Source organism: Plectropomus leopardus, chromosome 12 (genome assembly GCF_026936395.1).
Source record: "Plectropomus leopardus strain MGB_pleo_1.0 chromosome 12, ASM2693639v1, whole genome shotgun sequence".
NCBI classification, from domain to species: Eukaryota; Metazoa; Chordata; class Actinopteri; order Perciformes; family Serranidae; genus Plectropomus; species Plectropomus leopardus.
Genome location: NC_142187.1, coordinates 30,524,238 through 30,539,671, shown reverse-complemented (window position 1 = coordinate 30,539,671; position 15,434 = coordinate 30,524,238). Strand labels below are relative to the sequence as shown.

At 37.0% G+C, this 15,434-nt stretch overlaps 2 protein-coding genes across 3 annotated transcripts; one reads left to right on the top strand and one right to left on the bottom strand.

The window, feature by feature from the left end:
* The first annotated feature begins 1,973 nt into the window (after positions 1–1,973).
* rheb (Ras homolog, mTORC1 binding) lies at positions 1,974–11,653 on the top strand. Its single transcript, XM_042498470.2, has 8 exons — positions 1,974–2,286; positions 4,417–4,488; positions 7,883–7,950; positions 8,755–8,837; positions 8,940–8,996; positions 9,099–9,146; positions 9,527–9,608; positions 10,835–11,653. Exons 1-8 carry the CDS (start codon positions 2,235–2,237, stop codon positions 10,925–10,927), a joined length of 555 nt encoding a protein of 184 aa, XP_042354404.1. The 5' UTR covers positions 1,974–2,234; the 3' UTR covers positions 10,928–11,653.
* Positions 11,654–12,547: 894 nt separating this feature from the next.
* On the bottom strand, positions 12,548–14,637 carry ly97.3 (lymphocyte antigen 97, tandem duplicate 3). 2 transcript variants are annotated; one of them, XM_042497034.2, is made up of 4 exons: positions 14,501–14,637; positions 14,067–14,139; positions 13,167–13,289; positions 12,548–12,834 (listed from the first exon to the last, which is right to left on the bottom strand). In XM_042497034.2, the coding sequence occupies exons 1-4, from the start codon at positions 14,540–14,542 to the stop codon at positions 12,728–12,730; spliced, it is 345 nt and encodes a 114-aa protein (XP_042352968.2). In that variant the 5' UTR covers positions 14,543–14,637; the 3' UTR covers positions 12,548–12,727. The 2 variants fall into 2 exon arrangements, with proteins under 2 accessions (XP_042352968.2, XP_087941424.1); XM_088085298.1 differs by lacking the exons at positions 14,067–14,139; positions 14,501–14,637 and adding an exon at positions 13,725–13,966.
* Positions 14,638–15,434: the final 797 nt, after the last annotated feature.

The window sequence follows — 15,434 nt, the reverse complement described above, 5'->3', positions numbered from 1 at the left end:
CAGTTTTTTCCCCCCAGTCAATCAGCTCCTAACTTCATCACCTTATTCTGAACGTCTCTGCTCTTTTCACCACCTGCACTTCATCTGCTCGACAGATGAGCTTGAACTGTGATAATCAGTTTTGCTTTTTCCTTATTTGAGTTCTTGTTGACTGCAATCTCCTGCATTTAGATTAATTTGGGTCCATCTGCTTCAAACCACATGACAGGTTTAAATGCTGTTCAAGGCCTTTTCTCACACTACCAGGATTTTGTTCTGTTAGCAGTATTTTAAATGCCTTTATTATATTTCCATTACTTTATTTTTATAAATCTTTTTTTTTTTTTTGGATGTAGTTATGCAACCTGAATCTGCTGATGTTGAATGTATGAGGAATTTGCTGCTCTTGAGCACAATGAATGATTTGGAGTTGACCTGTGATTGATTGCACCTGTGATAATGAACTAATGCTACTCTGATTACCTGACACCTGACACCTGACATCAGCCTCGGTGTATCTACGAGCTGCGACTTGTTTTTACGTGCCCTGAAGAAGACTTCATGTTGAAACACATTGACGTCAAGCCCATTTTTAAAGGCTTATTAACTTTTGTAAAACAATGTGCTTTGGAATTTTTTGGTTTTGTCTTATTGACAAAAGTAATAACATATCTAACCTCTCCCTCCTTTTTAATATCGCAAAGAGATATTAAAAATATTCAGTCTAAATTATATCAGTATCAGCATCAAAACCTGCCATGTGTAATTTGTGTTTAATTATATCATGTAAACTCCTCCTCAGATTGTTAAATTCTCCAGACACAATACAAAGGACGTGACCTCTGTGTCCTTACTGGTAGCTGAAACCCAGTCACTGTAATTCAACTGGGTTTAAGCGCGTGAGTGAGTCTCATTAGCTTCCCTTTATCACTGGTTTCCAACATGGGGCTATATTCACCCACTAGGGGTCGCCGAAGCTTCAAGGGGAGGTCACAAGGCCTCCTTTATTTTAAGAAGATTATTTCGGAAAAAAAAAAAATACAGTGCGCCTGTATCTCAAGATTTCATTCATTTTCTAAGAGAAATTGTGGATTTTTTAAAGTTGTGATTAATATTCAAGCTATAAACTTTTACAGCATTATGCTTTATAAGGAAAGTGCACAGTTAAAAGAACTTATTAGTTAGCAGAACAATAGCCAAGTACTGGGGAGAAGAAAACACTGAATTTGTTAAAACAGAAACATATTAAGCATTAATCATTTTTACACATTTATTTTTGCGGGAAGGCAATTATCACAATCTTGTAATTGCACTTCTTATTTTGTTTTTATGTCTGTAAAGAACTTCGTAAACTTTCTTCTCTTTTTATTTAAAATAACGGATTAAAAACAGATATATGTATAAATGTACATGTATATGGGTAAACAGGGAGAAAGTAGTCAGTGTTTTCAGTTTATTTCCTATTTATCGGTATCAAACTTTATGCTATCTTTAATGTAAAAAAAAAGAAGAAAAACGCATATGAGATGATAAAAAAAGATAGTAGTGATAATAATAATAATAATAATAATGATTATTGTTATTATTATTATGTTTATTATTAAAGGCCCATTTATGGTCATTTTTTATAGGACAACCCCATAAGCTATATGAGAACTATGTGATGAATTATATTTTCTAGTGACTTATATTATTTTGTGTTTCCTCGCGGTCATTCCAGAACAGTGTGTACGTGTGAAAAAATAAAATAAATAAAAAATAATGACGTCTTCACTGGAGCAGCACAGCCAGTATCCCTGCTCCCTGACCCTAAACAAATGAATGACATTGCACCCGACCACCCAGCCCGTCACAATGCTTGTAGCAGCCAATCACATTCCAGAACGCTGGCCCTTGCCGCGTGACGAACACCTGCCTCAACCAACCAGAGCTTTACAACAGGCACTAACGCCCTCCTCCACTCCGATTGTAGCCAATTAGGATGCAGCAGTAATTACTAATTCATTACATTGCAAAGGGGAGTGACGCAGTTATTGTAGGTCTGTAGATACTCCATGCTTTTGCATATGTCCTGAAATAACATTTTATTTCCGAGTTTTGAGTTTGAAAAAATACATAAAAACGACCAAGAAGAGGGATTCCTGCTGTCATCTGGAGGCTGTATGTCGAATCTCTGCGCCCCTTGAATTTGGATGCCATTCCGGTTGGAGGTTGCGGTACACCCCGAGGACTAGATGCGATAACCAGGACGAGATATGCCGCAGCCGAAATCACGAAAAATCGCCATCCTCGGGTACAGATCCGTAGGTGAGTTTCGAGCAGACGACAGGGAAACGGGGAGGGGGGCGATGACACCTCAAGGGCCTCGGATGCGACGCTGAGGCTAAAATCAGCGGCCTTTGGGTCAAATCAAGCCCGTTATGTGGGCGGTTTACGCGTCCTATAATAGACTTAAATTATAGGAGTTGTCACGCAACATCTCACAGCGGGCGAAAAGAGCGCCACCAGGTGAGACGTTGCGTGTTTTTAATCACACGAGGCCTGCGCGTGCAACATATCTATATTTCTATCTTTATTATCTATCAGTGACCCCAGCCCCTGGTTACAACGGTGCCATGCTTTGTGAAGGCCCGAAGGACCACCGGGGGATTTGACGCATTACTGTTTTAGCGTATTTGAAATCAGAGAAGCGCAATTTGTATGCGGTGGAAAGGATGTTCAGGATGACACACGCAGATAGAAGGATGTGGAGGCCCAGCCAGCATACCAGCACTAACGCTAAACCCTGTCATATTCCCAGAGAGACTTGTATTGTGAGCCTATAATGAGTTTATAGTAAACATCTCCCATTGTGTTACTGTAGGCTTTTGAATGTGCTGCTAATCTGATACACTGTAAAATCTGTCAAGTTAATTTTACTTAAAAATATAGGAAACCCTGACAATGTAAGTATATATAACTATCAGCCTTATTTACTTTATATATTCACTATTCACTATATTTATTTATATCTAATTTTTGAGGTTGCTTCAAATATAGTTATATTCAGTGGTGCATGAAGTACCTGAAAGCCACACTTGAGTAAAAGTACAGATGTCTTACCAAAAAATGACTTTGTCAGAAGTTAAAATCATCTAGTAGAATATTATATGACTAAAAGTCTTAAGTACATTTAACATCATGAAATGATACAATATCAGATACTTCAAGTATTAAATGTAAAAGTACATAAAAGAAGTTTATTTCTTTATAATATGTACAGTGTGTACATTACACGAAAGAAATGTTCCTTTCTCCCTACTTAATGTCCTCCCTATTTTGCCGTAAGTAACTGCTAAATGCATAGGGGAAATATAGGGGAGTAAAAGTATACATTTTACTTTGGAAATTCAGTGGGGTAAAAATGAAAGTTGAGAGAAATATAAAAACTCAATACTCTCAAAAATACTTAAGCATTGTAAAAAAAAAAAAATAGATACATTCAAAAGTATGATTACTTTGTTACAGTACACATTTGGTTATATTTACTTAATTTTGTGAAATGGTTGCATCTTAGAAATGGCAAGTTTAATTAGATCAATCTGTCTAAGTTTTAGCATTTTAAGTAAATCAAGTTTACTGTGCTACATATCCGTATTCTGCTGGTTGCGAAGTAGTTATTTATATATGTATTTTCTTCAATATGATAACAAAACAGAACTTGTAGATCTAACTCTTTAGATTATCTTGGTTGACTGAAGTTGCTGATACTTGGAAAGAACAAGGTAATTTCACTTGTTATTATTAAGTTGCAATGACTTCACAAATTTATGTAAATATAGCAGAATTTTTGGGTTAACTTAACGCTCAGATACATAGTAAACACAGTATTAATTTGTTTACTATATATATTATTGTTAAGTTTACTAAAAATTTAGTTATATTTACTTAATTTTGTGAAGTTTTAGCAATTTCAGTAAACTAAGCTTACTGTGCTATATATCTGTATTCGCCTGGTTGCAAACTAGCCAGTCATATTAATATATTCCTAAACATGTTAATAAAACAGAACTTGCAGATCTTCTTCATCATTGTCAAAATCCTCTTTGTGATGATCAAGTTAAGTCAGACTAATGTGGTTTACTGAAGTTGCTAACACAGGTGATTTCACTTGCAATAACTTCACAAAATAAAGTAAATACAGCAAAATTTAACACTTAAATATAATTCAAACTGAAATTAAGATTAATAGTTATATTTATTGTTTCAAGGCAATCGGTTTCCAAGATTATTTTCAGTAAGATCAACTTGTCAGATTTTACAGTGATGTATGATTTCTACATAATTTGTTTTTCATAATGTGGATTATCAGTCACTAATCCTCTTGTCATCTTTACGCTGCAATTCCAATGATTTTCCAACATCTACATGTTTACAACACTACTTTGTGTTTTGCAGGAAAGTCCTCCTTGACAATTCAGTTTGTGGAAGGCCAGTTCGTGGACTCCTATGACCCAACAATAGAAAACAGTAAGTGGAGTTTATGTGGACTGTAACACCTCGATACACAAACAGAACACTTCTTTATAGAAATTGATCAAATCGACAATGTACATTTCATACAATTTCATAGCAAAGTATAATACAAAAAAGACGCATGCCATTTTTCTGTTTTTATTTGAGTTTTTTTATATTTGACACCAGAAACTAGAGTCCAGGTGGGGATGACTCGGTTAGCCAGGTAACTTTTGGAATAGCCAAAACAACTTCTCTTGTCTCTTCATTTGTTAATAAATAGCAGCAATCAAAACTAATAACTAGTAACTAATTGTGGTCAAAGTGGGTTCAAATTTAATAGGGAAACCATGATAAAATAATAAAAACAAAATCATTTCTGTCCGTTTATGGCCTGAGTTATTTTGTAGTTTCAGGAGTTAACTATTCAAAAATAGGGCAAACAAGTAATTTAACTACTTAAATCACTACGCAGATTTAAATAACTACCAGCAAGCTGCTGTAAAATGTAGTTAAACTACATGCAGTAAATCATGTAGTTCACTACTAAAACATTAACTCCCAACACTTAACCTGCTTTTGTATATCAGTTTTTCATGTGTGAAATCTTGTTTGGTTATCAGACTGTTGGTCAAAACTTTTGATCGTACAAAGTCAAGTCTGTCTAGTTTTATTTATAGAGCCGAAAATCACAAATTTGTCTCCGAGGCCTTAACAACATGGACAACAAATGAGCCCCTCTGTCCCGAGACTCTCAATTCTGATCAGGAGAAATGCCACAAGAAATATTAAAAAAAGACATAAGTCTGGTCAGTATGCTTGAAATCAATATTATCAGTTCTCATCACAATGCAAGGTTCAGTTTCAGTGTATTCACTAAAAAAGTTAAAATACAAGTGCATTTTTCAAGACTTAATGGAGATGTGAAATGGGACACCCTGATAATCTTCCAGAAGCTTTAGAACAGGGGCCCAGAAACTAAGCTGAAGGTATTTAAAATGTGTTCACATATTTTAAATACAAGAAAAAGAAAATGCATGTATGACACAGTGACGTTTGCAACCTACAAAACTCCTCAAATTAACCAAAGAGCCTGAAAACTAAACTACCCTAACTCAATGCAAAACCCAAAGACATTTACTTTGTCAGTCTGAACATCAGTTAAATAGGTAAGATACAATAAACAGAGACAAATAACAGTGGAAATAACAGTTCCATGTAAATGGATTGAGAGTAACTAGTTTAGAAGTCACCAGTTTTTTAGGGTATTCAAGCTTTAGCATATTTTTGTAGTAAAGTGTTTTGACATTTTTTTACTGTTATTAGTCTCATTCCATACCTCTGGACTCCTGCAAACATCACTAAAGCTCGTACATTTAGGTTTATGTTTTATTTTTAATGTCGACTTACTTGGTGTTTCTAAAGCTTTCAGCTACATTTTGTGGTCGTCCTCACTGGATGGAGTTGCTCAGTTGCCATGCAGATGGTTTAGTCGATCAATAATCGCGTGCATGACATGTAGAATAATGGTGACGCAGAGTTTTTTTAATTCTCTTGCTACTGAGAAAACCAACCAAGTATCCATCAAACATTGTATCATTACATATACATTTTTCTGTTTTAGACATGAAGTTTAATATTGATGTATAGGAAATAAACTGAAAGATAGACACTATACATCGACCCCTTATATCTACACGAGTATATCAAAACATCCCTCCCTATTTACCCATATATATGAACATTATACTTTATATGAGTATAAACTGTATAGTTTTAATCAGTCAATTTAAATTAAATAAAAGATTAAAAGAAAGACAACAAATGAGGACAAACATAATACTGATGCAAAAAAAAATAAAAGATAAGATAATAATAATAAATGATTAAATAAAAATGAAATAATAATAAATACAATAAAATAAATTCAGGAAATAGAGAAAATGCTCTCTATTCTCTTTCCTTTTCTTTCTCTCATGTACCTTTCTCTTCCCTGTACTGCTCCTCACACAGTATTTTTCTACTTCTGTCATAGTAGTTATACAACATTTCAAAAATCTGTTGCGATAAACCAGGAGACTCATCAGTGTGCGCACTGTTTCATATAAAGTCTTGTGGTGATATGTAATCAGTCCAGTTTTTCACCAGGAATTTCTTTACGTAGCATTCACTGTAGGGCTTCAGCTAATGGTTGCTGTTATAATTGATCAGTCGATTAATTGGCAGGTTTATTAAATATCAGAAAATGGAAAAAAAATATCCATCACATTTCATCCTCGGTGACATCATCAGATTTTGTTTTACCTGACTAAAAAACTAAAATATTTAATTTATAATAATATAAAAGAGAGAAAACCTCTCATTTGAGAAGCTGGAACCAGAGAATGTTTGTCAGTTTAGTTTAGAAATTATTATTTATCCGAATAGTCAATTGATATATTTGTAGTTGCTGCAGATCTAATACAGTGTCCCAATATTATGTCATTATACAGCACACATTTCACATTTTACTCATTCAAAACTGTGTGTCACATTTAACTTGATGAAGAATAGACAGATGGAAAAACTTTGAACTAGAAATATTTTTCCACTAAATGTTTCAGATTTTACCTCTTTTTGACCATTTTGTTTTTACATAAGCGTTATATGTAGAAGTGCATCCTGATTTCACTGAGAGAGGAAGAACAGTGTCGTTCCCCTGCAGCGGGGTGAAACGTTCCCACTAAACCGATGTGTCCAAACACTCCACCAGCTGATTACACCAGAAAGAGAAAACTTTCTTTTGAGGAGCTTTGGAGAAATCAGCTGGCGCAGTGTTTGATCAGAGTTAAACCTTTAAACCTGATTCTGATGATATAAGCTTCGAAATCACTGGCTCGGAGGAGGAACCATGCTTTCAGGTACTGTAAGAGTACGTTGTGCCAAAGGAGAGAACATACAGTAATTCATCAGCCTCCTAAGCACACATATTCCCAGACACTCCAGAGATTTGAGTTTAAACTCTACCTGTAGGCTGTTTTTCTTTTTCCCGACATGTTCGCCACACATCGCCCTCCGTTTCTCGAGTGTGTGGTCTGTATCTATAAATAATCTCTGGACGGTTAACATAAAGTGAAGTGTCAGCGTTATCAGCATGATGCTGCAGGCGGTGCCATCCCTCAGTCCTGTAGATAATGTGACCCATCTCCAGGCAGATATTGACATTCCTGTACTGGATGAACTCAGTGGTACCGAAATGGATCCGTAAGGGGATCTGCACACTGGAAACCTCGAGTAATGAAGATACAATATAAGGCCGTACAGTAGACATGGTGTTGCACTGCCGTTTCTCGCTCTCTATCCACTGCAATGTTTAATTTGACATTTCTGTTTGTGGATTTCTAATTTGTCCTTTTTCTTTTAACTGCAGCATTTACTAAAATGATCACAATAAATGGACAAGAGTACCATCTTCAGCTGGTAGACACAGCAGGACAGGTAAGATTGTTGATTTTTACCTAAAATGTGTTCGTGATAACAATGTTATTTTCTAGTTTGGTGTTCATTCTGCTTGATTACTTAAAACTACTGTCACTAGAATGGTAAGTGCTCTCTGTGTTTCTAAAAGAAAGTAAGACCCATGTTTTTAATCTGGCTTTTAATTTGGAGTACTATTACAGTCTTGATTTAAGTTTTAATCATTGGTGTGTACTTTATTTTATCCCTGCTGCAGTGTTTTCCACACTGGTTCTTGCCTGAAATGTTATACTTTTGTTGCTGTTTGGCCATTCGTTCACGCGACAACAGTATTTTGGGGCCTGAAAACACAAACTTTTGCAACCCGGTTCCAAAGTGTAATTTTTTTAAAATGCCACCCCTTCTGTCGCCCTGCAAACTGGCAAAGCACGGCTCCTGTGAGAACGGTGATGCACTTCATGCATGCGCATTACGTTTCAAACAAATAGCCATGCCTGAGTAGGAGGACAGCAATAACAATAATGGCGGACTGCCGAGCTGTGTTTGTTCTGCTCACTCGACTGAGTTTATTAACACTGTCGGTTCTCGTGTGTGTGCCATCGTCTGCTTGTTTGTTCATACTCACTGCTCGGTCGGCGCAGGCGCGTGTTCTTCTATGGTGTGTCCTTACAAAGTTACACCATGATTATCCATGAAATTTTGTCTGTGTTGCACTTGCGGCTACACATTTGTATTCAAGATGCTATATCAAAGTTGAGTTTAATTCCTCCTTTTCCAAACCTATAACTTTGCGTACTAATTTCTCCAATATTTCTGCCTCTATAGGATGAGTACTCCATCTTCCCACAGACCTACTCCATAGATATCAATGGTTACATCCTGGTCTATTCAGTTACATCCAATAAAAGGTATACTTTTACTTTTTAATAGCAAACAAATTTTTATAGTTCTCTGTATAATAAGTTGAACAGAAATGCTGAAGAAGAAACCTTTCCCCTTGTTTGTTGCAGCTTTGAAGTTGTACAAGTTATCCATGAAAAACTATTGGACATGGTGGGGAAAGTTCAGTGAGTACAGCCTCTTTTTCTTCTTATATTTGCTGCCCGAGGCAGACCAAGTCATATGTAATATATCAACCATAAATGACTTCACTTTTTCCTCTAATGCAGAGTTCCAATTATGCTCGTCGGGAACAAGAACGACCTACATATGGAGCGGTACGTCCGAGCACACACCTAAATGATACAATTGATCCACCACAGACAACACACACAGGACACAGCAGTTCAGTTTCAGTCATCATTTCTCCGTATTTTTTTTATATTTGTGTGTGCTTTTGTTGGCAGAAATTCAAAATTAAACATGCCTGACACATGACACGCAGACAGAACTACAGAGCAAATGTTAATACTTGGTTCACAGATGACCCGAAAGAAGGAAGAGTAGTAGTAATACTTGTCTGTGTGGCCCTGCAAATATCTCTACTCAGTGGAGGCGTTTATAACAGCAGATTTCTTTGGAATTGAACTCAGTGGGTTGAACTCTGCAGCCTTACTCTGAAATATTTATGTGCTTTATCCTGCGTTTTTTTCTTTAGAGTAATCAGTTGTGAAGAAGGAAAGGCATTAGCCGAATCCTGGAACGCTGCCTTCATGGAGTCCTCAGCTAAAGAGAACCAGGTAAGAGCACACGCTCTTTGCTTATGTTTGATGTGACTGTTATCAAGGCCAATTTATCTATCTGTTAAATAAAAAGTTACTAAAATTAAATTACACTTTTAACCTTGGTATTAATTAGACACACCCTTGTCACTAAAGGTTGTTGCAATCGGTCTGACAAAAGGCTCAGAAAATGATTTTACAGAAAAAGATCAGTTTACTCATCATGGGGAGCAGCCTGTTAAAATAGTTGTATAATGTCGTGTGTGGCTCTGATGGGTAACTTCCCTAAAAGTTGCTTTATTTTTATTTGCTTCATGCGCCACTTAGCAGTATTTACAGGTATGAACGGGCCTCCCTGCAAATGCTGTATCCAGGTCTCTTAAAGGGATAGTTTGCCCAAAAATAAAAATTTAGTCACCCTATTACTCAACCTCATGCCGATGGAAAGCCGGAATTATTCGGTTTTGTAGTACACAAAACACTGGTGGAGGTTCACGGGAAAATGCCATTGCACTTATCTCCCAAACAATTGAAGCAAATGGTGACCAGGATTCAGACGTTAAAAAAATACATAATTAAATCACAATATGTCTCCATACTGATTGTTCAAAGTAACCCAAGTGTCCTGAAGCCCTGAAGTGCCAAGTTGTGTTGAAAAACGATACGATATCATCAATTTACATCATGAAAACACATCTAGTGGGTCATAAGTAATGATTGAGAGGGATTGCTATTGTTCGAGACCATGCATTGTTGTTTTTCTTTTGTTTGTTTTGTTTTGTTTTTTAGAAGACAAAAAAAGTATGTCTTTAAATTCATCAAGTGGTCCAAAGCATGACTCCAAATGAATGCATGTGTTTTTTAGATGCATAAATTAATTTTGCTTATAGGTTTGCTGTATCAGCTTTAAAGATAATTTGTCAATGTTGTGATTACAGCTTGTTCTGCTGCCTCCAAGTGGCCAAAAAGATGAATTCATGTCGATTTAATAATGGCTCAAAAGTTTATTCACCACAGCCTTCAACATACAGCATGTTGTGTCCACCTTTACATAGATATCCTTCAATTTCATTCAGCCTCAAATCCAGTTAGTGAAAACATTGCTTGACTGTCTTTAAAGACACATGAAAACAACGCCACCTTTGTTGTGAGGCTCCACTGAATGTAGCGTGTTTTAGAAAATTCAAAGTGGCGTGACTGCAACATGTGACCACGTCCTGTGTGTGTGTCTTTCTCTCTCTTAGACGGCCGTGGAGGTTTTCCGGAGGATGATCCTGGAGGCAGAGAAGATGGACGGTGGCGTGCAGCCAGGAAAAACGTCCTGCTCCATGATGTAGAGCCGCCCAATCAACACACAGGACACTGCACTGGGATATCCCGTTACTTGAAGGCTAGCTGCCAGTTCTCCTCCACCTCAGCTGACTCCACCCCTCCAGGGTCCTAAATATCCAATACTGTCTATTTATGGCTCTGATTCCACTGTTATTTATCAGTATTTCCTATTCCCTTTGGTCATCCTCGTTTTTCTTTGTGTGTTTGATAAAAAAAAGAAAAAAAAGAATGAGTGGCGGTTCCCTTGTCTGATATTTCCCACAATCCACCCCTCCTCCATCTCTGTGCTCAGCACTGATGCAAACCACAGAACTTCATTTGGGTGTATCAGAAAAAATGATTTCCCGTGCTCGGTAATAACGACAGCTGAGATAGTAGTGGCTTGATGCATCTTAGCTTCTCATTATGCAGCTCTCATATAGGCAACGAGTCCCTCCTCTGTTTAAATAACGAGAGATAAGAGAAATGTCATGTCTGCCATGCATACGCTCTGAAAATGGATAAGTAAACATTTCTTCTGATACATCACCAGCTGTTTGGTCCCTCCAATATATACAGCTCTTTTTCTACTTCATCTCCACGCAGTACCCACTCCTCTGTTCCTTAGTTTGTTTTCATAGCAGTTACTGTCAGCCAAAAAAAATAAAGAATCTGCATCCATTTTCTAATGTTGAAAATGTTGTACAAATGTTTTTGATTGTAATCATTAAAGCAAAAAGTGGTTATGTAAAGCAGGGCTGAGTGTGGGTTATTACTTTGGCTGATGAGGGAGATTTTTTTCACCCGGGAAGCAGGGTGAGGTTATTTTTTCAGCAAATATCAAAGATAATTTAAATTGCATCACAGCACGATTAAAAAGGCAGTAATAAATACAGTAGAGCATAAAACATACTGAGGAGGGCACACGGTGCAAATGCAGGATGAATAATGATATATGTCTTTGAGATTCAATACCAAGAATCTATGGCTGACATTAAAACTTTGTTCTATCTGTCGCATACATCGAATGCTGCTTTTCCATGTGACAAATGGCATACCACTAATATGATCTGAATGGCTGAAAAGATTCGAAATAGTAACAGACACTCAGATGTATTTTTGCTCCATATCGACCACAGGGTTATCTTGAGTGACATGATTTCCGTAAAGACATAATTCTGTCGAGATAGTTCCATTAAACCAGAGAGAAGGCAGACTTTTCAATGGTTAATATCTCCAACACTCTGCAACTCACACCAAAACAATCTAGACTGATAAATAGCACAACAGGTAAGAAGAAAAATATGTATTATTTTGGCATGAAAAGTCCCTTTATAAATGACACATGAGGACACTCTTAAACTTTGAGGTCAATTTTGGACATGAATAATTAATGTTTTAGAGAAAAACAAAGCTCTGGGAGCTGGTGTGATGTGCTTTTCTTCATTTTTAATAGACTTCTAACAGTAGCAGCGGTGTTCTGATTTAACTGAAGTTATCTGAGCACCTTTAAGCTTAAGAAAAAAACTACAATCCAACCTGCTGAAAATGCAACTCTTGCCTGAACATGAATCCTCTTGATGCAGCTGTCAGAAAGAAATAAGAAAACTCCAAATATTTCCAAACATAAGAATGAGAACAGGCACTTGTTTGTCACTTTTTATTATTTGTGATTGGAAAGGGCTGACAGCAATTTCTGCTCTTATGAAAGGTTGCCTCTTTGAATTCATGCATGCGCTCACACTTCGGAGTCACTTGCAGCAGTCAGCATTGGAGTCATAGGGTTTATTTGCTTTTTTCAGTCATACTTTTAATACATTGTAATTTTAGTAGGTGTTGCACATGCCATTGGTACAGCACTTGACATCAAGGTAGGCGTTCATCTTCAGCACTTCGCAGTCTTCCAGAGCCATGCACTTTTGGAATTGGGCATCTAAGGACATAAAAAAGGAGGTTTTAACAAAAATATGCCCTTTTATTTTGTAAGAAGCTGAAAAAAAACCAGTCTCAATCATTTGACACTGATAGAATAGGACTTAAGTATATTTCTCTTTTTGTACATTTTTAAAAAACATATTAATTTACACTACCCCCAATGCCCCCTGCCTTCTAAATTTGGTATCATGGTACTCATGAAAATGATTTTCTTTGGTGAACTTCTCCTTTAATTTGATCATTTACAGCACTCATATTTTATTGCGGTTTATGTACTGAGTCCATGTATTTGTTAAGAATAGAAAAGTTAAAGTATGTTGAGAAACCCACTTGGTGGTCTGAGGAACTTGACTGCAGCGCAGGCCTCCTTCCCTGGTTTACATGTCTCCACAGTGTGCTCACAGGTTCCTCCAGCCGTCTTGGAGACGCAGCGGTGGCAGTTAAGGGCTTCACCTAAAAACCAGGAAAACAATATTTCAGTCATTGTCATAATGTGGTTATGTTAAAGATGTTATATTCCCCTCTCTAATGCCAGACTCCTTTAGGAAAAACAGTGATTTAACAATGCTAAACACAGGAGCTGCTGGCCTATCACTGCCTCAAACTGTTATTTTATTTGTGTGATTTTGGCTTTTTAGTGTTGACCAGCAGCTCTCATGTTCAGAGAGCTAAAATTACTTTTTTTGGCAATGGAGTCTGGTGGCTTTAACAAGAGCATAGATGGGGGGGTGAAGTCGCTTCCTTGTCCAAACGGGCTGTCTGACAAAAAGGTAAAACTGTGAAAATGCTCTCGATACAGCATACAATTAAACTGATATTGACTTTTTTATTACTTTTTTTTAGGTGGCTTAAATACATTTTGTTGCTGGCACCCATCTGCTGCAGTACATTGCTTAGCTTTGATGTCGAACTCCAGTCTGCTTCTCCAAACTGGGGACGTGCTGATGGACGTCTGCTGTATGAGATGCACTGACATATATGTCATGTATGTATTAATACCCCATAAAACCCCACTTCAAAAAACTCATCACTATCCCTTTAAGGAGAGACGCCGCACTCTCACAGGTAAGTTAATTACTTTCACATCTTAGAAATGACCCCAACAATCTGTTGCAAAATGAAAAGACTGCCTGAGAATGCGCTAGAAAAGACTGAAAGGGAAAGCAGACATCTCTGTAGCACAGCAGCAGAGGTTGTGTTTACTCAGTGGAGAATCAGTGACAGACTCACCAGCTGTAAACAGCAGGGCGATGGTTAAAACCAACACCAACAACTTCATTGTTCTGTTCAGTACTGCTGCAGCCTGCGAGAGATAAAGCACAGAGTTGATTATACAGTATGAACATTGTTGCAGTGCTCCAGATTTCATGACATTGAACAGTGCTGCTGTGAGATGTTACTAAAAGGTCTTTTTTAGCTGTGATTATTTCTCTTTTTAGGAACTGATTTGAAATATATTCTGCAAATAGTAACAGTTCTGAACAAAAGCAGGTGTATTAGCATGCAAGCACACCCCTTTACTGTGATATAGATATTTGACAGCAAATATGTGGCAAAAAAATGTCAAGATGATACTGATTTGGTATCGATTGCTATTTTAGATATATATTGTTCAAAAGAGAATTAAAGGTTAAATGCACAAAATAAGATAGGAGTGTTCATACCTTGCTGATGCTTCTGCTTTGGTTTCTGCCACCAACTGACATGCATCCATCCACTTTCCCTCTTTTTATACCCGTTTATACTGTGTCCTGCCATGGTAACATCCCATTAAGTGGTGTATTTATGTTAAGTCTATATGCTTAGCACTTAATTCACACTGGGTTCACTGTGTTCAGGGGTTACAGTTTCCCAATGCTCAGATTCCTGCATTATGCAAGAGCAGTCCACCCTTTGTCCACTCCTGTATATAATTGATGAGGCTTTTGCAAATATTAATGTATGCATTTGTCACAGACTTAGATAAAGATTTACATTAACTGGATTTAAACCTCAGGAGGACAAGAGGATATTAGTGAAAGGTGCAGTGTGTTTGCTTTAGGTGGATTATGTCTGAACAAAATGAGGGTTTTATACGTGTAGTTTAGTGGTCTTTAACCAGCCTTGGCTACAGACTCATGAACTGACTCAATAAGAAATTCTGACAGCTAGCACTTAATATTAAACTAATGACAGAGGAGGAAAAACTGGCACTCTCACCAGCGGTAAATGCCTTCAACTACATAGTACAGTAAAAAATATTTCTCCTTGCCACAGAAGAAATATAACCTACATTGTATTTTAGTTCAAGGGAAAATAGATGTGCTTTTTGGCGTAAAAGGTCCAGTGTGTATGATTTAGGAGGATATATCGGCAGAAATGGAATATAATATAATAAGTATGTTTTCTTTAGTGTATTATCACCTGAACATAAAGATTGTTGTGTTTTTGTTATAGAATGAAGCGTTTACATCTACATAGGAAGCCGTTCCTCTTCCAGGAAGTCCGTTATGTTGCAATGCCATGTTTCTACAGTAGCCCAGAACAGAAAAACCAAGCATCGGCTAACCTTGTTGTGTTTTTGGCCACTGTAGTTAGCAGCCCCTCTGAGACAAGCCA